This window comes from Diplotaxodon limnothrissa, linkage group LG3 (genome assembly GCF_057381915.1).
Source record: "Diplotaxodon limnothrissa isolate DT_005_m linkage group LG3, D_limnothrissa_male_GT1.1, whole genome shotgun sequence".
Taxonomy (NCBI): Eukaryota; Metazoa; Chordata; class Actinopteri; order Cichliformes; family Cichlidae; genus Diplotaxodon; species Diplotaxodon limnothrissa.
This window is the reverse complement of record NC_140598.1, coordinates 25,829,660-25,853,971: the sequence shown is the minus strand read 5'-3', so window position 1 is coordinate 25,853,971 and position 24,312 is coordinate 25,829,660. Positions and strand designations below refer to the sequence as shown.

The 24,312-nt window shown below is 41.4% G+C and overlaps 1 protein-coding gene across 1 annotated transcript in view; it reads left to right on the top strand.

Annotated features, from left to right (window-relative positions):
- The window catches only part of LOC146635099 (uncharacterized), a 67,781-nt gene extending 63,014 nt beyond the window's left edge, over positions 1-4,767 (top strand). Inside the window, exons 4-5 of the mRNA XM_085350025.1 lie at positions 3,807-4,317; positions 4,558-4,767. Coding sequence (XP_085206151.1) covers positions 3,807-4,317; positions 4,558-4,767 — 721 coding nt within the window. The remainder of the gene's footprint in view (positions 1-3,806; positions 4,318-4,557) is intronic.
- Positions 4,768-24,312: the final 19,545 nt, after the last annotated feature.

Below are 24,312 nucleotides of genomic sequence, written 5' to 3'. Positions count from 1 at the left end.
ATGCACAGATCGCTCTCTCTCTCTGTACTTCAAGAACAGTTTCCCGTCTCAAATCTCTGTTTTCTGCATTATTCATTCGCTTATCACCCACCAGTCTACCGTTGTTTACAGCGCTGTCAGCCAGTCTTTTTCTTTACTTTTTTTCACTTAAATGACCTCGGACAAGAAAGCCTAATTTTTCTGCTGTTCAATACTGAACAAATTTAAACTTTTTAAAATTATTCATAAGATTGCAGAATGTTTTTAAGGTTATCTGCTATAAAAAGTCAGGCCAGTCTCCTTCATGTTTTTCTGTGTTTTGTTCTCAGTTACTTTCACACAAAGGCATCTGCTGTGATGTTCACAATTCTGATGAAGTCTCACATGTGTCAGTACTGATAAATGATCAGAATTATAATATTTCTGACTGTCTGAGGCTAAGTTGAATCGAATCAGGACTTTGAGAACCGGAATCGAATGGATTGTAGAAATCAGTGATGATACCCAGCCCTAGTGAGTAGCCTAGGCCTGACAGAAGTGGATGTAGCTCTGGTTAATAAGAAAAGATTAAAAGAATTATTGATAACCTTTTGTTAAGTTAAGGCCTGATCCGTCTGAAATTCATAGCCAGTGCTCTGACACGGTGCCATCAATCTTTGAATGCTGAAAAAGCACAGTGTATACAGAAAACACATTACAGGGAGTGCAGAATTATTAGGCAAATGAGTATTTTGTCCACATCATCCTCTTCATGCATGTTGTCTTACTCCAAGCTGTATAGGCTCGAAAGCCTACTACCAATTAAGCATATTAGGTGATGTGCATCTCTGTAGTGAGAAGGGGTGTGGTCTAATGACATTAACACCCTATATCAGGTGTGCATAATTATTAGGCAACGTCCTTTCCTTTGGCAAAATGGGTCAAAAGAAGGACTTGACAGGCTCAGAAAAGTCAAAAATAGTGAGATATCTTGCAGAGGGATGCAGCAGTCTCAAAATTGCAAAGCTTCTGAAGCGTGATCATCGAACAATCAAGCGTTTCATTCAAAATAGTCAACAGGGTCACAAGAAGTGTGTGGAAAAACCAAGGCGCAAAATAACTGCCCATGAACTGAGAAAAGTCAAGCGTGCAGCTGCCAAGATGCCACTTGCCACCAGTTTGGCCATATTTCAGAGCTGCAACATCACTGGAGTGCCCAAAAGCACAAGGTGTGCAATACTCAGAGACATGACCAAGGTAAGAAAGGCTGAAAGACGACCACCACTGAACAAGACACACAAGCTGAAACATCAAGACTGGGCCAAGAAATATCTCAAGACTGATTTTTCTAAGGTTTTATGGACTGATGAAATGAGAGTGAGTCTTGATGGGCCAGATGGATGGGCCCGTGGCTGGATTGGTAAAGGGCAGAGAGCTCCAGTCCGACTCAGACTACAGCAAGGTGGAGGTGGAGTACTGGTTTGGCCTAGTATCATCAAAGATGAGCTTGTGGGGCCTTTTCGGGTTGAGGATGGAGTCAAGCTCAACTCCCAGTCCTACTGCCAGTTTCTGGAAGACACCTTCTTCAAGCAGTGGTACAGGAAGAAGTCTGCATCCTTCAAGAAAAACATGATTTTCATGCAGGACAATGCTCCATCACACGCGTCCAAGTACTCCACAGCGTGGCTGGCAAGAAAGGGTATAAAAGAAGAAAAACTAATGACATGGCCTCCTTGTTCACCTGATCTGAACCCCATTGAGAACCTGTGGTCCATCATCAAATGTGAGATTTACAAGGAGGGAAAACAGTACACCTCTCTGAACAGTGTCTGGGAGGCTGTGGTTGCTGCTGCACGCAATGTTGATGGTGAACAGATCAAAACACTGACAGAATCCATGGATGGCAGGCTTTTGAGTGTCATTGCAAAGAAAGGTGGCTATATTGGTCGCTGATTTGTTTTTGTTTTGTTTTTGAATGTCAGAAATGTATATTTGTGAATGTGGAGATGTTATATTGGTGTCACTGGTAAAAATAAATAATTAAAATGGGTATATATTTGTTTTTTGTTAAGTTGCCTAATAACTAACGAACAACACCACAGCACTGGCCAAGAAATCACAGCAGCGTCTCTTCTTTCTCCGCAAACTAAGAAGAGCAGGAGCACCAGCCCCCATCATGTACACTTTCTACAGAGGCACCATCGAGAGCATCCTGTCGAGCTGCATCACTGTGTGGTTTGGAGCCTGCAATGCGTCCTGTCATAGAACCCTCCAACGCATAGTGAGGGCTGCAGAGAGGATCATTGGTGTCTCTCTCCCCTCCCTCCAGGACATTTACAGCACCCGTCTCACTAAAAAATCCCTTTGCATAGCGGCTGATCCCACGCACCCAATGCAAAGCTTCTTCAAGCTGCTGCCGTCAGGGAGGAGACTGCGGAGTCTCCAGGCCAGGACCAGCAGACTGAAGGACAGCTTCATCCATCAGGCTGTCAGGAAGCTTAACTCCCTCCCGATTCTGCCCCCCTCTCCCCTCTTCTCCACCACGGTCTCACTGAACTCTGTCACACACACACACTCACTCTCTGACGCACTCACTGGCCTGCTCCAGTCACTTTGTGGAGCATTGGACTGCCATTACCTCATAAGACTCTGTTGTTACACTATCTCTTACCATATACTACTAAATCTCCATTTGCACTATTTGCCTATTTTGCACCACTATGCCTCCTTACTTGAATATTGTATATTGTATATTGTATATTGCATAGCTTTTTTTGTTATACGTAAAATTGTATTGTATTTATTTAAACTTTACTTTTTAATTATTTTATTTGCATTTTTCTAATCACTAGGGTTTGAGAGTAACGCAATTTCTATTCTCTGTATGTCCTGTACATGTGGCAGAATTGACAATTAAAGTTGACTTGACTTGACTTGACTTGAATTATGCACAGTAATAGTCACCTGCACACACAGATATCCCCCTAAAATAGCTAAAACTAAAAGCAAACTAAAAACTGCTTAAAAAACATTCAGCTTTGATATTAATGAGTTTTTTGGGTTCATTGAGAACATGGTTGTTGTTCAATAATAAAATTATTTCTCAAAAATACAACTTGCCTATTAATTCCTAATAATAAAAAAGTTAGTCTAGAGCCCTGATATATACGTTTTGTGTCCTAGCTGAGTAACAGGAGAAGAGTCTGGTGGAGCAACAGAGGAAAATTTCAGCCATTTGGACTCAGCTCAGCCACTACAGAGGAAACAATGTCTTCAACACAAAAGGTGAGAAAAATATCACAGTTACACTTTTTGAAGCTGTGTGCACAGCTGGTTATTTTTTAAAAAGCTCTTAACAGCAGCTTTATCTTTTCCACCCTTGGCTCATCCATATGTACATAATCGATATTCAAAATCGAAAACCCCAGAAGTTACAAGAAAATACAAAGACTATATTCTATCTACACACATTGAAATCATATCATCAGTTAAACTCACAATTTTTTATGAGTAAAATATTTTCTCCACTGATCAGTATTTCTTCAATATGTAATTTTAATTACAACTCTGATTGTAGCGCATCATTGTTATGTAATAATATCACCAGAAGGCGATGGTAACACACCTACGAAGTGTTTTTTGAGATGTTTGACTCCACTAATGGAGGGAGTTTCAGTTTGTTCCACGACTGCATTTCACTCACTGCCTCTGTTTGTATCTCTGTCACTGCAGGACCAACATGGAGCAAGAAGTCAGCGCTCTCAGGAGGCCGACAAACCTCACAGAAGAAAGGGAGAGAAAACATACAGCTGTGATGAGTGTGGGAAGAATTTTACCCGGGCTCAAAGCCTAAAAACACACCAACTCATCCACAGTGGAGTTAAACCTTACAGCTGTGACTTGTGTGGAAAGTCTTTTACCCTGGCTGAAAGCTTAAAAAAGCACCAAGTCATCCACAGTGGAGTGAAAGCGTACAGCTGTGATTTGTGTGGAAATTCTTTTACCCAGGTTCAAAGCTTAAAAACACACCAACTCATACACAGTGGAGTGAAAGCGTACAGCTGTGATTTGTGTGGAAATTCATTTACCCAGGCTGGAGGCTTAAAAACACACCAACTCATACACAGTGGAGTTAAACCTTACAGCTGTGATTTGTGTGGAAAGTCTTTTACCCAGGCTGGAAGTTTAAAAACACACCAACTCATCCACAGTGGATTTAAACCTTACAGCTGTGATTTGTGTGGAAAGTCTTTTACGAAGGCTGGAGGCTTACAAATACACCAAGTCACCCACAGTGGATTTAAACCTTACAGCTGTGAGTTGTGTGGAAAGTCTTTTACCCAGGCTGGAGGCTTAAAAGCACACCAATTCATCCACAGTGGAGTTAAACCTTACAGCTGTGACTTCTGTGGAAAGTCCTTTACCAAGGCTCAAAACTTAAAAATACACCAACGCATCCACAGTGGAGTTAAACCTTACAGCTGTGACTTGTGTGGAAAGTCTTTTAACGTGTCTCAAAACTTAAAAAAACATAGACTCATCCACAGTGGAGTTAAACCTTACAGCTGTGACTTTTGTGAAAAAACTTTCATTGACAAGCACTACCGAAATATTCACCTACGGATTCACACTGGAAATGATGTTTCCTGCTGTGATCAGTGTGGGAAACTGTTTGCAACCGATGCACAGTTACGACGACACATGTTTAGTCACACCGAGGAGAGACCTTATAAATGTGACCTGTGTGAGAAGACTTTTAAATCTCCACATCACCTGAAAAGCCACCAACAGATCCACACCAGAAACTAACTCTACAAGTGCAGTTACCGTGAGGATGTATTTAGTTTTTATCTTGTAATTGTAATTGTAACCTGAGTGTTTGGAACAAATCTGATCAGTAAACTTCTGGAATTATACTGAATGAACTGTTTGGAAAATTGAAGAATAATTTTTGCCCAGTAAGCTGAGTGTTATAATGTAAACAGTAAAATGTAATTGGACGTTGGCAGAGATGCTTTTTATTCCCGGCAACGTTCAGGATAAAATTGTTGAAGGAATTCTCTGACTTACAATGTCTTTGTTTAGAAGTGGAAACTGTTTTCTTTCCCACCTCTGTGGTGGGAAAGAGTTTCTCTGTGACCTTTGTGGAAAAACTTCCAATCATCAACGGGACCTAAAACCACATCAACGTAGACACACTGGAGACAAAATGAACTACTGCAAAGAATGTGGGAGAGGCTTCCAAACACCAAGTACATTAAAATCCATGAACTCTTCCACAGTGGGGTCAAAAAGCACTGTGACCAGTGTGAGTCATCCTTCACCACTGCACGAGAGCTTAAAGAACAAGCATAAGGGAATCCACACAGGAGAGACACCATACAAGTGCAGACACTGACAAAAGCTTCTCACAATCAGGTCATCGTAACAAACATGAACGTACACACATGGAAGTGAACTTAAGCTGTGACCAGTGTGACAAGAGTTTCAGGAATCTCAGTTCATACTCCGAACACAAACGATCCCAAGCTGTAAATAAACTGTTTCACTGTTACCAATGTGCAAAAACATTCACTTCATTATCTGCTCTGTGCAAACATCAGCCTGATCATGCAGGACTGAAATCACTGGATCACAATGAATCTGAAGAGAGAGAAAGATCCTCTTCTGGTTTCAGGGTCAGACTTAAAAACCTTGAGATCAGGCTCCACAGGGTTCAGATGGAATCTCCTGTAAAGAGTGTCAGCTGATGTCACACTTGGATCTGATGAGGTAGCTCTGATTTCTGGACCTGCAGTGAATAATCCTGAATGTTACATTTAGGAAGCTGCATGTATAGACATTAGGGGTGCAACGATACACAAAATTCACAGTTTGATTCGGTTCGATACTTTGGTGTCACGGTTCGATATTTTTTCAATACAAAAAAATGTTTGTGCTTTTTTAATTTGTCATTTATTAAAATTGTAAATATATATTTAAACTCAAAAGTACAGTTTGTAAATTTAATGTTGCTGAAACAACAAAGTAATAAAAAAATAAATAAATCAGATCGAGAAATAACTCATCTTTGGAAAAGAGAGTTTATTACAGAGAAATGGCTCTTTCCGAAATAAAAGCTATACTATACGCTTCTTCTGGGCTATTTTCTCAGCAACATATTAAACATATCAGGTCCCCATAAGAAGAATCATGTGCTAACGGCTGTCTAAATGACTCGGGTAAAGTTTGTAGCATGCGTGCTTGTTTTTGTGTGCTTCCACTTGTCTTTGCACTAGGATGATGTCGGTGTAAATGTGCAGTAATATTCGTTGTGTACCCACTAGTGCTGTCAGCGTTAATCTGAAATGACGTTAACGCCCCAACACGGCAAAGCAGATCGCCCCGTGCTTCAGCTGGGCGGCATCAACACGTTAACGAGCAAACTGCACTAACGCAGTAGTTCCCACCCATGTAATTGAGCATTGCGTGGCACATTCGACATATTGTTTTACTTTTGTCCATGACAGCTTACCTTCAGGGTCATATTCACATGAAGACCAAAATAGTTCCAAAGGCCAGATCTGAATGAGGGTGGGGGAGGTTCAATTTGCCAAGTTGCAACGAGCTTAGCTTCTGTCTTGCTAGCTTGCGCTGCGCTCAGTGGATCTGCGCTCGACAGTGCAGCCTAGGCGGAGTAGTCGAACACAGATCCACTGAGCTCTCAGCACAGACAGCATCGTCAGAAGAAAAGTTGATAAAATAAATTAAAAATTTTGTATTGTTCAATACATATGCGTACCGAACTGAAAGCACTTTATCGAACGGTTCAATGTCGATACGAGTATCGTTGCACCCCTAATAGATATTTCAGAATCAGAATCAGAATCAGAATGGGTTTATTGCCAGATGTTGAGGTTTACAACATTAGGAAATTGCTGCGGTGCTTCAGTGCAGACAATAAGAATTAAAGTGCTATGTAGAAAGAAAGATATGTGCATGAGATATACATGAGATATATGTTTATATCAAGTTTATGTTTTTTCCTTTGAGGGATTTTAATTCTCTAAAATGTTATCCCTGTTACATTTTAATCTTTGTTCCCTTAGGACACAGTAGTGTTTAGTAGTTGTATTTGTTACTGTATTATTAAAGTTATAGGAATGTCTTTTTTTCTACCAAACTTTTAATCTATCAGTTTGGTATCATATCAGATATGTATATCAATTTCTTTTATTTCAGCTTTCTTAGTTTTTCCTAAATTTAACTTCTTTTTTTAATGTATTCATTTTATGTGTTATCTCAGTTAAATTTCAATCCTTCATTCATATTTAATCTTTTGCTGTGGTAAAATCTTCTCTTAAATCATTTTTTCCCAAAACTGCAAATAATTACACAGCAGTTGCTCGTAAAACTTCCAAAATGAACTAAATCTGTCCACCAGCTTTGAAACAACACTGTGCTGTGACTTTATGTCCAGAATAAAATAAACTCCCGCTAACTGGTTTTGGCCTGTAGGTCCATGTAATACCAGTTTGTATCAGAAGATGGAGTCAGTGAGTCAGTGTAACCTTGATTCAATTACGCAAAGAGCACATTGGCAGCGAAGAAATGTTAAAAGTTCAAAAATTTTAATAAACCCCTATTTTTGGCTCCTCCTGTTACTTTGGTGTATTTACTGTATGCTTGAAGTCTACATGAAGTCCATATGTTTTTTTGTTTTTTTTTAATGAATTCATTTTGATCCATGTGTTCTGCAGCTGTTTTCCTATTGATTTGAAGTTTGTATTATGAAATCCTGATAATGTTAAAGCATTAGTTATGTTTGCTTAACTCTGTGTAAAGGTTGTTTTGTTTTTTTATTAAATAGTTTGGTGTGAAAAATAAAGAAATGGTCTCACAACAAGTAGTTTGACCCATGATTTCAGATTCAAAGTACATAAACTGTTTTCAGTGGTACATGTGGAGGTTTATCACAGGAGGAGACTTGGCTTGTTCTTGACTGATTATTTCAAATATTGATTTGTAAATGATTAACTAACAATCTTGTCAACACAAAGTTCTTTATTTGGAGCACAATTCTACAAGAAAGATAACTTACTGTGAACATTACCTAATAAGACTGATTCAGGACAGGCGATTAGTTATGTTAAACTTTTCTAGCAGTCCTTCACAAACAGGGAACAGTCTGTCTATTCTCTCCATCTGTCAGCTGCTGCTGGCTCTTCCACCTCCTCTTCCTCACACACTGCTGAGTTTGTCCTGGTGGATCATCAGGGGTGCAAAGCCTCACAGATGATGTATAGCAGTGGGTCCCTCAGTCTGTCCTCACTCTGGACACTTGCAGTTGTCAAAAATGGAAATCAAATGTGTCATAAGCTTCAGGATTCAAACACAAGTGTAACTTATAAATACATGTTCATACTTTTATTACACAATCAGAGAGAAAGATAAATAGAGAGAGTGCAGGACAGACAGACAGGTGACAGTCTCAGGTGTATACACTGCTACACAACAGCACAAGAGAAGGAGGATTTAGTGTTTGTGTTATTACGAGTAGTTGTGGAAAATTTAACAATAACCTGCAACCAGAGGTGGGTCGAGTACCCAAAAATTGTACTTGAGTAAGAGTAGCATTACTTTAAAATATTATTACTCAAGTAAAAGTTAAAAGTAGTCGTCAAAAAAGTTACTCAAGTAAGAGTAAAAAAGTACTTGGTGAAAAGACTACTCAAGTAGCCAGTAACTGTTTAAAATGTCCGATTTATTTTTTAAATAAATGCTATCAGAAAAACAAAAATAAATAAATATACAAAGTATAGTATTTTCAAAAGAAATATATGTAAAAACATCAACAAAATAAGGCACAACAACTCTAATTTCCAGATTTCAGTTTTTCACAACATAAAGCTTTTTTCACCAATACCTACAGTAAATAATATAAATATATAAACAGTGCAAACAATTTCCAGTGACAAGATATGCTGTAAACTTTATATTCATTTCTGCTCCAAATGGCACAGCAGCCTCAGAGAAAACAGAACGAGGCATCTTCAACATATGTTAATACAAGGCAGCTCAGTTTACCATAAATTGTATGGGTGTGCATTTATTTCTGCATATTTAGCAAAAATGTGCCATTTCTTCACTCAGTGAGATGATGGTTAAGCTTCAGCAGCAGTTTGCTCTCAAGGTTCTTTCTGTGAAGCTGTAACTGTTTAGCAGTGAACAGGAATCCTGCATGACTAAGAAGTCCTTCACAAGCTCCAGATGCAGGAAGAGCTGCATTGATTTTGATCAACAGCTTCTTGATGTGAGGAATGCCATGCAATAGATCCACACCTGCAGTGAATGGACATGAAAGGTACCTCTCCAGCTCCCCTGCTTCTGGCTTTCCTGACCCCATGGATCCATCATCTTAGTCGGTTAGGCTGCCATTTGTGCTGGCCTCATCCAGCTCTCTGTCTAGGTGATGTCTGATGAGGTTGAGACCCGTGGAAAGATGTATGGTTTTCAAAAGAATTAGGTCTGGTCATTATAGTGCTGTATACACTGCCAAGCTGCGGATATTTGTTTGGAGCTAGCCTCCAAAAGCTGGGCATACACTGTGTGTTACGTTCCCCTGAGGGGTCTAGGCGGTGAGGGGAGAGTAACAAAAAGTGACCGGGTTAGAAAAAGGAGTCAAGGAGGCAAAAGGGTTAAATCAAAGAGTTTTATTAAAGTAGCTCAACTAAAAAAGACGGACAAGCCGCTATCACCATTTAAGAAAAACAAACAAAACTCAGGCGTTGGTCAATAAAGCAAAGTCAAAAGGAAAGCGCAGCTCACTAGCTGGAAACCACAAACACAGCTCACTAGCTGCAATCACCACAAAACACACACAGCTCACTAGCTGCAAACACCACACAAAATGGCACTCTGGCCCAGAGCTCACCTTTCCCTGGGCTTAAATACTTTTAATTACTGATGTGAGTCAGCTGTGTTACAGGGAAAGGTGGCACCTCAGGCAGAAGAGGTGGTGGGACACGCCCACACAGGCACCTTCAGGAGGAGGCCCTGCTAGGGCCGTAACACCCCCTCCCATAAATACAAACCCGTGGTTTGTCAAATTATCTCGATAACCAAAATGATTAATCAAGTCCGTAACCATTGCATCACCAAATTGCAGGTTTTCCACCTACCAAACCCCATAGCAACGGTTAGGCATTGTCAGCGGAAGCTGCCAACCCCATCTCAATGGGTTCAAAATACTTACTGAAGGTGGCCCCAGACCCTCAAAACAATGTCTCATGTGATGGCTAGGGCTTTTTTGAGCCATCACATGTGGAGAACACAGGCAGTCAGAAGACCTTTCTGCAACACTTTGCAGACGATTCCTCAAGTCACCGGTACAGGCATGTTTGTTAGCCAGGGTTGCGGGTCTTACTGGTGGTTTTATACACAGCCTGTCCCCCTGCAGGTCATTTTGGGGACCTGGGAAATTGTCAACCAGCGGCCGCTCAGAGTTAATTGATCCCTTACACTGACCACAGGAGCCCCTTAAACAACTATGCCCCAAGTGTGGTCCTTTGCTGGGCCTGACAACCTTGTTAGTTTGAGAACCATGAGTGACTGTTTTCAAATCAGGCCTTCTGCCCTTTCGATACGCTTTCCGCTTAAGTGCCAGTTTCACACAATCAGCAACCACATGGCCAGGCTTGTGGCAGAAGAAACACAGTTTTGCTTTGGAACTTGAAACCACCACTTTTTCAGCCTCGTTAGCTGGCTCCCTCCTAGCTCTCCAAGATGTATTGTAGTGAGAAGGGATGTCACATTCTACAGCATTTGTTTTATGAGTTAGGGTAAACTCATCTGCCAGTATGGCAGCCTGCTGTAAAGTGGAAACCCTCTGTTCACTTAAATAAAGAGCAATACACTCAGGAACAGAGTTTTTAAAATCCTCCACAAGCATGAGCTCACGTAACGACCCCAAACTTTTAACCTGGCTTGCAGAGCACCACCTACCAAAAAGCTTTGCCTTCTCCCGAGCAAAGTCAAGGTAGCACTGACCCTGTGCCAACTCCAAACCTCGAAAGTTCTGCCTATAGGCCTCAGGCACAAGTTCATAGGCTTGGAGGACAGCACTTTTAATCTTTTCATAAACTAGGCTGTCCTGCATAGACAGACCAGAGCAAACTTCCTGAGCCTTACCTGTGAATTTACACAGCAACATCACCCCCCACACGTCTTCAGGCCACTGTAATGCAGTTGCTATGCTTTCAAATACACTGAAGAAGCTCTCAACACTGGATTCACAGAAAACGGGAACCAGGTGGATGTTATTGCCCACAAACAAGCTTCTAGACACCTGTTCACCAACAGATGTAGGCCCAGTGCTCGTCAGCTCCAGCTGATTCAACTGGAACGCCATTTCAGCCTGAAGAAAACCACCACACACACCTGTGCCAGTTCTCACAGGCTAGCCAACAATTAATGGTAACCGAACAACTTACTCTTCTTGACCAACTTACCTTTTGCTACACACACATTAACAAATACAACCTACCCAGTTCCTAAGCACAACAAACTTTACCTACCTATCTTCTGGAGCGTGCTGGGCTCGAGGCAACTTGAAAGGCAGAACTTCAGCGACCGGAGCCCTGAATTGCCTACCCCCAACAGGGAACTAATCCCCGCCCAGGATTACTCCGAAAATAAAAAAGGCAAAATAACAAAAGAGTGCCCGAAGGAAGAACTTAAAACGAAGCTCAGCTGGACACTCACCTAACTAAACTGGGAAGTTGAACCTCTAAAGGCGAAAAAAAACCCCAAGATAATCAAAAACCAATTCCAACTCTAAACTCCCTTTTCAACGATCCCGGACGAGCCCCCACTTGTTACGTTCCCCTGAGGGGTCTAGGCGGTGAGGGGAGAGTAACAAAAAGTGACCGGGTTAGAAAAAGGAGTCAAGGAGGCAAAAGGGTTAAATCAAAGAGTTTTATTAAAGTAGCTCAACTAAAAAAGACGGACAAGCCGCTATCACCATTTAAGAAAAACAAACAAAACTCAGGCGTTGGTCAATAAAGCAAAGTCAAAAGGAAAGCGCAGCTCACTAGCTGGAAACCACAAACACAGCTCACTAGCTGCAATCACCACAAAACACACACAGCTCACTAGCTGCAAACACCACACAAAATGGCACTCTGGCCCAGAGCTCACCTTTCCCTGGGCTTAAATACTTTTAATTACTGATGTGAGTCAGCTGTGTTACAGGGAAAGGTGGCACCTCAGGCAGAAGAGGTGGTGGGACACGCCCACACAGGCACCTTCAGGAGGAGGCCCTGCTAGGGCCGTAACACTGTGCGATTTGTGGCCCATTTTGAGCCAATTTTTCAGTCGCGCAACCGTTTTGGGGATCGGCCCATGTTTTGCCTTAATCGTGTGTGCATCATGTAGTATACATGGGGTAACGAAAAGCAGTTAACACCTCACGACCAGCTCCCAATCATCAATCGTATGGTTGCATGATAATCAAACATGTTTGAAATCCTGCCGCCTCTCAACGCAGCCTCTCACACTGCGCACGCACAAACACAGAAATGAAAGAGAAAAGGTGGAGCAGCACGGCAGTGCAGCGTGTGATCTGGACACAAGAGATGGAGGCATAACTTGTAGGATGAGGCAAGCCCATCTGAGTACATAAGCGTAGAGCTGCCACCGGGGCAAAAGAAAAATAGAACCATATCACGTTATAACCTTAAAAGTTTATTGTTCTGACAATATGCTTTTCATGTTTGTGCAATATAATATTTATATTGTACGAATGTGATAATTATGTATATTGTAATAACGTGATATTATATTGTTCAAACGTGAAAGGTATATTGTTAGAACAATAATAATATACTTTTCATGTTATAACGTGATATAGCTCTATTTTTCTTTTGCCTGGGTGGTAACTCTACGCTTCCGTATCTGAGGCCTTTCAATGTGGCCTCACAAAATTATCACGACTACAACAACCATGAAAAGAGTTGGATGGACATTGCTGCTCAATTACAGCTGCCTGGTCAATGTTTTACATTAGTAATTTAGCAAAGTTGACGGTGGTGGTGTCTGTGTAAGTGAGTGAAAGACACAAAGAGGGAGAGCGAGAGACAGATTTTGTATGATAACCTTCATGTTATGGACGCACAGTTTGAGCACTCAGGTTGCATCAGAACATCAGGCCGTGTAGTGTGAGACCCTGCATCGTGACCTATGAACTTCTAACCCCTGAGATTTAATTGTACAGATTGAGCAGGAGCTGAATAACGCGACTGAAAATAAATCGCACAGTGTTTGCCCAGCTTAATGCAGAATCAGAATCAGAATCAGATTCGTGTTTATTGGCCAAGTATATGTGCAGACACATACAGGGAATTTGGTTCCGGTAGAAGATGGTGGCTCTCAAGCACAGCAATGTAAATCTCTCTCTCTCACACACACACACACACACACACACACACACACACACACGTACGTGTCTATATATACACATTACACATACATACACAAAGCTGTGAAAACCAACTATAAATAACGAACCTAAACTTATATACATTGTTGGATTGTAGTGTTATTTTATGCCATGTTATACCCCGAATTAAAGATTGTGAATTATTATGTAGTTTCGTTTGCATTTTCCTCCTGAATTAGAAGAAGCTGATAACTATTGCATTAGTTAAACTGATTTGCATTACATTAAACTGCTGACTTGTTGTGAATGAATGACATTGCTTTATGATGCATTATACTGCTGAGTTATAAGAAATACTGTGCACAGAGAGTTACTGTCTTATTTGTCTGATTAGAAGAGAACAGAATATGCTGGAGTTTTCTGCCCCATCTCAGCAGGAGCAGATAAGCAGGGAGCCAAGGTCGTAGCTTAGGCGCTGTGTGAGAGAAAGAATGTGAATGTTTAGGCTTTTATGATAAGGTGGAGGCACCAGGGGCTATAAAAGTTTGAGCAATGCTCCACCATTTTGAGATTTTGAGGCTGTCTGCATCAGTGTCCATCTCCCACGCGTGTGTTCATTAAAATCATCGTTTGACTCAACCCGACCGGACCAGAGTTGTTATTGTGGTGTTTCTCTTGTTTCCATCCCCAATTTTGAACTCGTAACAACATAAAATACAGAAATCAATGAGGTGGAATGAATACTACAAAATGTACATAAGGTGCAGTTGCGGTCTGGCAGTGGGAGCAGTGTGACAGGTCAACTGTTAAGAAGGGAGATGGCGAGGGGAAAGAAACTGTTCCTGTGTCGGGTGGTCCTGGTCTGCAGGCTTCTGTACCGTCTGCCAGAGGGCAGCAGATCAAAAAGTCTGTGTGCAGGGTGTGAGGGGTCTGTGATGATTTTCCCTGCCCGTTTCCTGGTTCTTGAGAGGTACAGATCGTGGATGGAGGGCAGGGGGGTGCCGATGATCCTTTCTGCTGCCTGTACAGTCTGCTGCAGTCTGCTCCTGTCCTGTTTAGTGGCTGCTCCATACCAGACTGTGATGGAGGAGCACAGGACAGACTCAATGACCGCAGTGTAGAACTGGATCAGCAGCTCCTGTGGAAGACTGTACTTCCCCAGATGTCTCAGGAAGTACATCCTCTGCTGGGTCTTTTTGAGGATGGAGTTGATGTTGGTCTCCCACTTCAGGTCCTGGGAGATGGTTGTACCCAGGAACTTGAAGGTCTTCACAGTTGACACAGGGCTGTCTGATATGGTGAGGGGGAGCAGAGTTGAGGGATGCCTCCTGAAGTCCACTGTCATCTCTACAGTCTTAAGAGTGTTCAGCTCCAGATTGTGCTGACTGCACCAGAGTACCAGCCGCTCAACTTCCTGCCGGTATGCAGACTCATCACCATCTTGAATGAGGCCAATGACAGTGGTGTCATCTGCAAACTTTAGGAGTTTGACAGCCGAGTTCTTGGAGGTGCAGTCGTTAGTGTAGAGGGAGAACAGTAGTGGTGAGAGGACACATCCTTGAGGGGCACCAATACTGAGGGACCGGGTTTCAGAGGTGATCTCCCCCAGCCTCACTTGTTGCTTTCTGTCTGTCAGGAAGCTGGTGATCCACTGACAGGTAGCTGGTGACACGCTGAGCTGGGAGAGTTTGGAGGAAAGAAGTTCAGGCACAATGGTGTTAAAAGCCAAACTAAAGGCCACAAACAGGACCCTGGCATAAGTTCCCGGGCGGTCAAGGCGTTGCAACATGTAATGCAGCCCCATGTTCACTGCATCATCCACCGACCTGTTTGCCCAGTAGGCAAACTGCAGAGGGTCCAGCTGGTGGCCTGTAATGTCTTTCAGATGGGCTAACACCAGTCGTTCAAAGGATTTCATGACCACAGACGTCAAGGCGACAGGTCTGTAGTCATTCAGTCCTGTGATGGTGGGTTTCTTGGGAACAGGGATGATGGTGGAGCGTTTGAACAGGAGGGAACTTCACACAGCTCCAGGGATCTGTTGAAGATGCGAGTAAAGATGGGACCCAGCTGTTCAGCACAGGTTTTGAGGCAGGAGGGTAAGACGCCGTCTGGTCCGGGGGCTTTCCTGGGCTTTTGTTTCTGGAATAATCGGCTCACATCCTGAGTGTGTATTCTGAGTTTCAGGGAGGAGGAAAGGGGGGTGAGAGGTGTGGTGGAGGTCGTTGAGTCTGGATTGGGGTGGGTGGGGGTGGTCGTTGAGTCTTGATTGGGGAGGGGCAAGGTGAAGGGGGGAGAGGTGGAATGTGTGTTGGGGGTCAATGTCTGAAGCAATGTCCCTGGGGAGGGGAGGGTGGGGTGTGGGAGTCTGTCCGTCTCAAACCTGCAATAGAAAGTGTTTAACTCGTTGGCCAGGTCTTTGTTTGCTTCAATAGTGGGTGGGGGGCGTCTGTAGCTGGTGATTTCCTGCAGGCCCCTCCACACTGACGCAGGGTTGTTGGCTGTTGCAGACTGTTTAAACTAAACAAGCTGCTATTTCACATAATAAACCCTGTCAGCCGCAGTATTGCCTTCTGTTTTAACAGTTAAAGCAGTAGAGACGTGCTGTTTGCATGTGCGTGGAACTCTAGCGTCATTAACCAGGCAAGCTGTTAGCTTATAGGCTTAAAAGGACAGCCGAAGCTGCACAAAACACCCACAAACTTATCTCACTACAACGTAGCGCCAAAAATGTGACTCGCAGCTCTAGCTCAACACTGCTGCTGTAACATAAGACTGACATCCAGCTAACCACAGCTAAAAAGATATTTAGAGAAAACTTACTGTTTCCTCAGGTTACGCGAGTTGAGTTGTTTCACGCTGAAAAAAAGAAAAGGTTCGTTTTGGCTCTCACTGAAGAGACCGACACTGAAGACATAGCTGTTCTTTTGTACTGCTTTTAAGTGAAACATTCTTTGTATGTGAGGCCAAGGTTGTTCATCCTCTTCAGCTCTAGCGTAGACTCCGCCATGTTTTCATGTTTCTTCTTTCCGTGTGTCCGCTACTTTGAAACGCTTGGGCCGCTCTGCCCGCCACAGTTTCAAACTGGTCATGTGACTGCATGGCCACATCTCATTGGTAAAAAAGTAACGCAGCGTTCCTACGGGAAAGTAACGGTAATCTAATTACCGTTTTTGCAATAGTAATCCCTTACTTTACTCGTTACTTGAAAAAAGTAATCAGATTACAGTAACGCGTTACAAGTAACCTTACATCTTATATAAAGACACACAGACAAAGAACATTCCACAAACACACATGTTGGCTTCTCTCACGGGGCTATACCTCCTCCCTCACAGAGAGAATTATGACCTTGTTTTCTGAGTGGCCCTCACCTAAGGATTTACATCCCTGATAAGCAGGAGTCTCGCTATCTGTTTAACGTTTCCCATTACAATGGCCTCATTGTGTTAACATTCCACATGCATGTGAACTAGTTACAGGAGTGCTCTGAGAAAGCGATATTACTATAACTAATGTGATATGGTTAAATATGTGATTATTACATGAGAAAAGAAATTTTCCACCACAGAGTGCTAAACAAGAAGAGCTCCCAGATGGTACAGTGGACACATGCGTGACCACTGTTAAGCTGAAAGCATCTTTCTTTCAGCTTAACAAGTGAACCGTCAGCTCGTTCAAACATACGTTGAAGTTTGTTTGGCTCGACACCACCGAACAGAGGCAGCAATATAACATAGCTAACATTAACAGTGCAGTGAATCCTGCTTGTGCCGTGATATTCAGGACTGCAAACCGAGCAGCATTCACTGACTTTCAGCTTAATGTGTTTGTGGATATATATCTGACTTTAATTATCCATAAAATCATCACATTCACTCTAATATTAAGGTCGACTATTGAACGGCGTATATTTTAAAGTCAAAGCTTTAAAACCAAGTTAACGCACAAAGTACAAACATCACTAATGTCACATACCTTTGCCAGCGTGTGGCCAACAGTAATGTTTTAATCTTCTTTGTTATTTAACATTTGCACATAAATAAGTGGTATAACATTCAATACTTAGTTTTAAAAGTTTACTTTTCAGCAACCACGCTTCAGCCATCTGCTTGTTTGGTTTTTTTTGTGAAAAAATTAGCCAAAGCCACTGCTGCTCTATGAATTCTGGGATATACTGGGCTGCGAATGATACACCTGACCCATCCTTCAAATCCGGGAAAGTGAAGGGCCCATTGGTGGCCTTCAGGCTACAACCCTGAATTGGGATACAGCCATAGAGTGGGGTGCTTGGTCTGTCCTCCACGCTGTTTATCTGGCTTTTTTTAGACTTTATTTTCATTGAAAGTTTTATAGTTTTTCCAAATTATAAATCCACATTTCCAATATATATGAAGGTGATCTGCCATAGTTTCCCCACAGTTTCTCCAGCAGTATCCATCTCTCGGTTGACCTTTTTGTTTGTATTTTATTTTGGGGGTTATAAAAAAAAACTAATAAAATTTTTCCATGTGAATTCCCTCCATGTGAATTCCAATTCCAATAACCCGAACTAGTAGTTTTCATCTGATTTCTTTTCAATTTTTCTTACATATTTAAATATTTTATAAGTTTAGCTATCAATTTATTTTTAATCTTACCTCTAGCTACCTGGCCTGACCTGTCTCCCCAATGTGATGTTTGTATTGTATGTACGGTCGGCAAGGTCTGTCATCTCGGTTGTGGGCAAAAGACCTGCAACTGACAAATAATGGCTATCTCATCATCATCTCATCATCACCTTTACCTTTACCTTTACCTTTATAAGCCTCTATTATAAGAGGGACTAGGCCTCTACTATGTTCTTCTGTAGTTTTTATGTTACTGTTAAAATAGGAGCTGACTTGGAGATATTGGAAAAAAAAAACTTAGTTTTCCAAACCATAGGTGTCTCTTAGCGAATCTATGCAAATTACATATTTTTGCTAAGAGACAAATGTGACATAGCAAAACTATGTAATCCTTCTTTTCCTGACATTGACCAAAATGGTCCAATCCCCCTTGTTAACCAATTTGTATAATGTCCATCTATTTATGCAGGGATAAATTCCCTATCATATGTGACCCATCTGAGTTGTTTCATGTTGGCTACTGATTTGAAGCTTTCGCATTCATCATACCATATCTTTAAAGGAGTTTTAGTCCACTCGTTTAGATTGTTTTTCTGTTCCAAATATATATATTTTTTATCTCCTAATATTGTTTGTAGTGGTAATTTTAATTGTGTCACATCTAAATATTCCCAAGGGTACAGCAACTTAATCTCATTCTTGTGAGATTTGAGATGACATGAAATGTTTGCTTTCTTGCTGTGGTATCATTTTTATGCTTTAAACAGGAGTTAACAAAGTCATCCTAACAAAACACACACTTACAAATCGTTTCCTTTTCTTCTGATCTACAGCCGCAGCCTATAGAGATTGACAGACCACGTGACTTAGCATAGTCACGCTAAGTCAGTTAGCTATGATTGTTGGTTTTTTCTCTGTATCTATGAAGCGCCTTGAGGCGACTTTAGTTGTGATTTGGCGCTATATAAATAAAATTGAATTGAATTGAATTGAAGGTATAGGTATGCATGATGTGCTGTGGAATGTTCGAGAGTATCTGTGATGGTGTATATAAGCTGTAAGGGTGGTGGCCATTATTTAGAGATGATCCCTGTGTTTGGCTGGAATGTTTCACATTCCACATTGCTTATTAAACGTACTTCAATCAAGCTCACAAGGTGTGGTGCAGGTTGTTCTTAAAATTTCCATAACAATTTGGCATTGGCACGCAGCATGACCCCCTATGAGCAAGCACTTTGGCGACGGTGGGAAGGAAAAACTCCCTTTTAACAGGAAGAAACCTCCGGCAGAACCAGGCTCAGAGAAGGGCAGCCATCTGCTGCGACTGGTTGGGGTGAGAGAAGGAAGACAGGATAAAAGACATGCTGTGGAAGAGAGACAGAGGTTAATAACAGATATGATTCAATGCAGAGAGGTCTATTAACACATAGTGAGTGAGAAAGGTGACTGGAAAGGAAAAACTCAATGCATCATGGGAATCCCCCGCAGCCTACGTCTATTGCAGCATAACTAAGAGAGGATTCAGGGTCACCTGGTCCAGCCCTAACTATACAGTGGGGCAAAAAAGTATTTAGTCAGCCACCGATTGTGCAAGTTCCCCCACTTAAAATGATGACAGAGGTCAGTAATTTGCACCAGAGGTACACTTCAACTGTGAGAGACAGAATGTGAAAAAAAAAAATCCATGAATGCACATGGTAGGATTGCACATGGTAGTGTCTGTCTCCTGAATCCAAACTGGAAGCTGGTTCCACAGAAGAGGGGCCTGAAAACTGAAGGCTCTCCCTCCCGTTCTACTTTTAAATACTCTAGGAACAACAAGTAGGCCTGCAGAGCAAGAGCAAAGTCCTCTAATAGGGTGATATGGTACTATAAGGTCATTAAGATAAGATGGGGCCTGATTATTTGAGAGCTCGTATGTAAGGAGCAGGATTTTGAATTCAATTCTGGATTTAACAGGAAGCCAAAACAGGAGAAATCTGCTCTCTCTTTCTAGTCCCTGTCAGTACTCTTGCTGCAGCATTTTGGATTAGCTGAAGGCTTTTCAGTGAGTTTTTTGCAGAGGTGGGACCAAGTCATTGTTTTGCAAGTCTCAAGTCTTTATCCTCAAGTCACAAGTCAAGTCTCAAGTAATGTCAGGCAAGTCAGAGTCGAGTCTCAAGTCACTGGTGTAAAAGTCCGAGTAAAGTCACAAGTCTGAAATTTTGAATTTCAAGTCCTTTCGAGTATTTAAAAAAAACAAACGAAAAAATAATGTTGCAGTTATATGCTAAATGTAAATATTAGACCATGTAATTTTTAAATTTGTGTTTTTCTCAACACATGACGAAATAGTGAACTTAGAAAATATACACAAATTGTGAAATTGCACCTCTTTAAAATGCAGCTCAATTAAACTTAGCTCCTAGAATAATTTTCACCGACAGTTCTGAGATAAGCTGCATGTTATTCTTGGATGGGGTTGTAGGACCGGCTTTAAAATCGCATGACAAAAATATCATATACATTAAAAAAAAACTGCATCACCAACGTAGCCTGGATAAGATTTGCTAGTTTGATGAAGTCAGCTATCTCATCGTAGCATATTTATATGCATATTTATAATTATACGCTTCTTGGAGTGAGTGCATACACTCGTGAAGTTTAGTAACTTCAGGTCACTGCAACAAGCCCAGGTACAGTTTACTGACGGATGGGTGCAGGACCTTGAAATGCACCGTGTAGAACGAAAGACCATCGTACGTATCATAAGTTTACCACTCTCACAAATCGTCGTCATAAATACACATTCGTTAACAGTTTATCAATATAACCTTTGAGCTCAACGGTAATTAATTAGTAGTGGAAATAATTTCTGGTTCATCACAGAAATGTAGCAGTGACAATAATATTGTATGTTGTCTGTGAAGGTTCTCAGTCATCCAGGTCTGGACTTCTTTAAGTTACTTGAAAACTTCAAGTAACTTAAAGAAGTCCAGACGCTTTTCTTTGCAAGCTCCTTTGACAATATTGTATGTTGTAATCGCACTGGGCAATTGGTGATACAAAAACCTGTTTTACCCTGTGAATAAATGTACATGTTTTTGTCAATGTACCATGGTAATAACAGAAGCGAAACGCAATATTGTGTCAGGACAATTCACTATTTATGCACAATAAACAAAGGAGCATAGCGCGACAATTTCTGTTCAGCGCCAGACTTGCTTGTAACCTATATTACCAGTTATGTTAAGAAAAATGACGTATTAACTACTACAAAACACTGACCTTTGTGGGAATGCTTGGAGCAGACTAACCTGTGAGCTGGAGTGTTCTGGGACGTTATATTTGGTCTTTGAATGGCTGCAATCCAGTTGCCTCTTTGTTGCTTCGGAAACATGGCTCGAACAATTTCTCTTCAACGACGTAATCCGATAACAACCGATCTCTTTACCCGTCGGGTTCCCGTGGCTGTCATGCGACCGGCTATTGCAGTTAATAATACAACAGTTTCTTGCCATTTTTTGTGTTTCTTTTTATCGCTGTGTGACTGATTTCAATTGAAAGCATGCGTGCGCTAGTACCTCTTGCCACGAGTTCCCAGAATCCTTTGCAGTTTTACCCCTGAATGACTTCACATTTTCAATCTCTATATAATATGCATGTTAAATTTTATATTTGGGATGAAATATCAAGTCTTTTCAAGTAAACCGGTTGAAGTCCAATTCAAGTCCCAGGTCATTGGTGTAAAAGTCCAAGTCAAGTCACAAGTCTTAGAACATTTTTTCAGGTCAAGTCTAAAGTCATAAAATTAATGACTCGAGTCTGACTCGAGTCCAAGTCATGTGACTCGAGTCCACACCTCTGGTTTTTTGGACATCCTGATAATAATAAATTACAGTAGTCCAGGCTGGAAGTAATAAAGGCATGAACTAGTTTTTCAGCGTCACTAAGAGACAGGATATTTCTAATTTTAGAGATGTTGCGCAAATGGAAGAAAGCAGTCTTACATATTTGTTTAATATGTGCGTTGAAGGACATGTCCTGGTCAGACTCCAAGGTTCCTCACAGCGTTACTGGAGGCCAAGGTAATGCCATCCAGAGTAAGAATCTGCTTAGACACCATATTTCTAAGATTTTCAGGGCCGAGTACAATAACCTCAGTTTTATCTGAATTAAGAAGGGGGGGGGGGGGGGGGGGATGAAGGCTTAGCATCAGGCTTTCAGATGAATTAAAAGTCTGTCTTGGTCTTTCATTAATTAATAGGCTGGTGTTGCCACACCGCCCCCTCGGCCTGTGCTTTGAGATTTCTGGTAGTTAGAATGACTCGGGGGTGTTGATTCATTTAAACTAACATAATCATCCTGCTGCAACCAGGTTTCTGTAAGGCAGAGTAAATCGATTTGTTGATCAATTATTAAGTCATGTACTAACAGAGACTTGGAGGAGAGAGACCTAATATTTAATAATCCACATTTCACTGTTTTACTCTTTGGTTCAGATGTGGATACTGTATTGTTCTTTCTTTGTAATTGTTTATGTTTAAGTTGTTTATTGCTGGTTTTTAGTTTGTTTTTTGTCTTTTTGGGAGCTGACACAGTCTCTATGGAGATGGGTTTTTCAGTCCAGCTCATCCTTGACCTTCTCCATCTCTTAGAAAGGTTATGACCACCCGTAACCTCCCTTAAAGCAGGATGTCTGGAGATCTTCCAGTCTACAATGGGTCCACCGTGAAGGTGCAATAACAAGGGGTCCACTTGTGATAGCATTCTACATGCATGAATACAACTGGTGAACACTAAAGTGAGGAAATAATAGCACTATTACTAATGTGAAAATTGATTAATACATAAGAAAAGAAATCTGCCACCACATCATGAATAACATACCGCTGGTAAATACAGACAGAAATGAACAACTACAAGATTAAGTCTGCATGGCCCACAAGCTCATGCGACCCTAGGATGTTGCTGTCATCTTCCTGCTCCTGAAAAACATGCATACATCCACCCTTTTCCTTGTCTGGGTGGAGAAGGTGCAATCTTGCATATCAGTGTAAAGTCAGTCAAACATTTGTCCCCATTATCAGTCCAGTCAGTCCCCATATGTTTATTGCTGATAGCAGAACTTCTTATTTCGAATTAAGTTTCTACTGCTAGCTTGTTGTTTCATTAACATTAAAAAAGAAAGAAGTCTCTATCGTAGTCAGGCACAGCTAACTCCTGTTTGCAAGTTAACTTAGCCAACCACACTGTTTGGTGTTAACAGGTACCCCCTCATGATGTGTGCCACTTCCTATCTGATTTTTGCTCCCCCTATATGGAGGAATACAATAGCCACACACTTCAAAAACAGAATTCTGTGCTTAGATAATGAATTGTAGAATAAATTCTGCATTTGTAAAGTCATTTTTGAATTCCACATTAACAAAGTGATTTTTGAAATGTTTTATGAGGTGCTTGGAAATGTTGTAGGTGGCTGAGTTTATACTGCTACCAATGTTTCTGAGCGGGACTCCTTTGTGGAACTATGGAAGTCCATATATACAGGGTGTAGCATCCCCTGGGTAAATGCGGTGATGTGCGGGGTAGTCAGTGGCTTTTATCCTTTCAGGTGCTTGTAGGGCCTACAAGGCTTTCACCTGGGCTTTCACCTTGAAGCTTCATAGGTCTTGTTGTCACTAAGGAGTGTAGTAATGTTTATTTGCTCTGCTTCTTTTTTATCTGGAATACAATAAATATACTTTTTTGTGCCCCAGCTGAGTAACAGCAGAAGAGTCTGGTGGAGCAGCAGAGGAACAATTTCAGCCATTTGGACTCAGCTCAGCCACTACAGAGGAAACAATGACTTCAACACAAAAAGTGAGAAAAATATCACAGTTACATTGTTATCGAAACTGTGTGCACAGCTGGTTGGTTTTTAAAAACTCTTTAACACCAGCTTTATATTTCCATCCTGGGCTCATCCATATATAGAGATTGACAGACCATGTGACTTTCGCGCATTTCATTGTGGGTACGAGTGGCAATAAAATCAATACACCGCATCAAGCACTAGCATTTCCAGCACCTGTAATCATAAATTTTGTGCTTTTAATCCCAACTTGCATTTTATTAGCCTCAAAAACAGTTATGTACAAAACGATGGTGAACACGGCAGGTCCGTACAAAGACAGAGTTGACGAAAAGGCATAAAAAAAAGTACAAGGAAAATATCTGAATGAAAGGGTTAGACCCATACAAGCATACAGAGTGGAATAAGGATGTTACTGTGCTGCCCAACTTTCATCACGCACATATTTATTATTATATAGTCCTAAGTGTGAGTGCACACACTCACAAAATGTT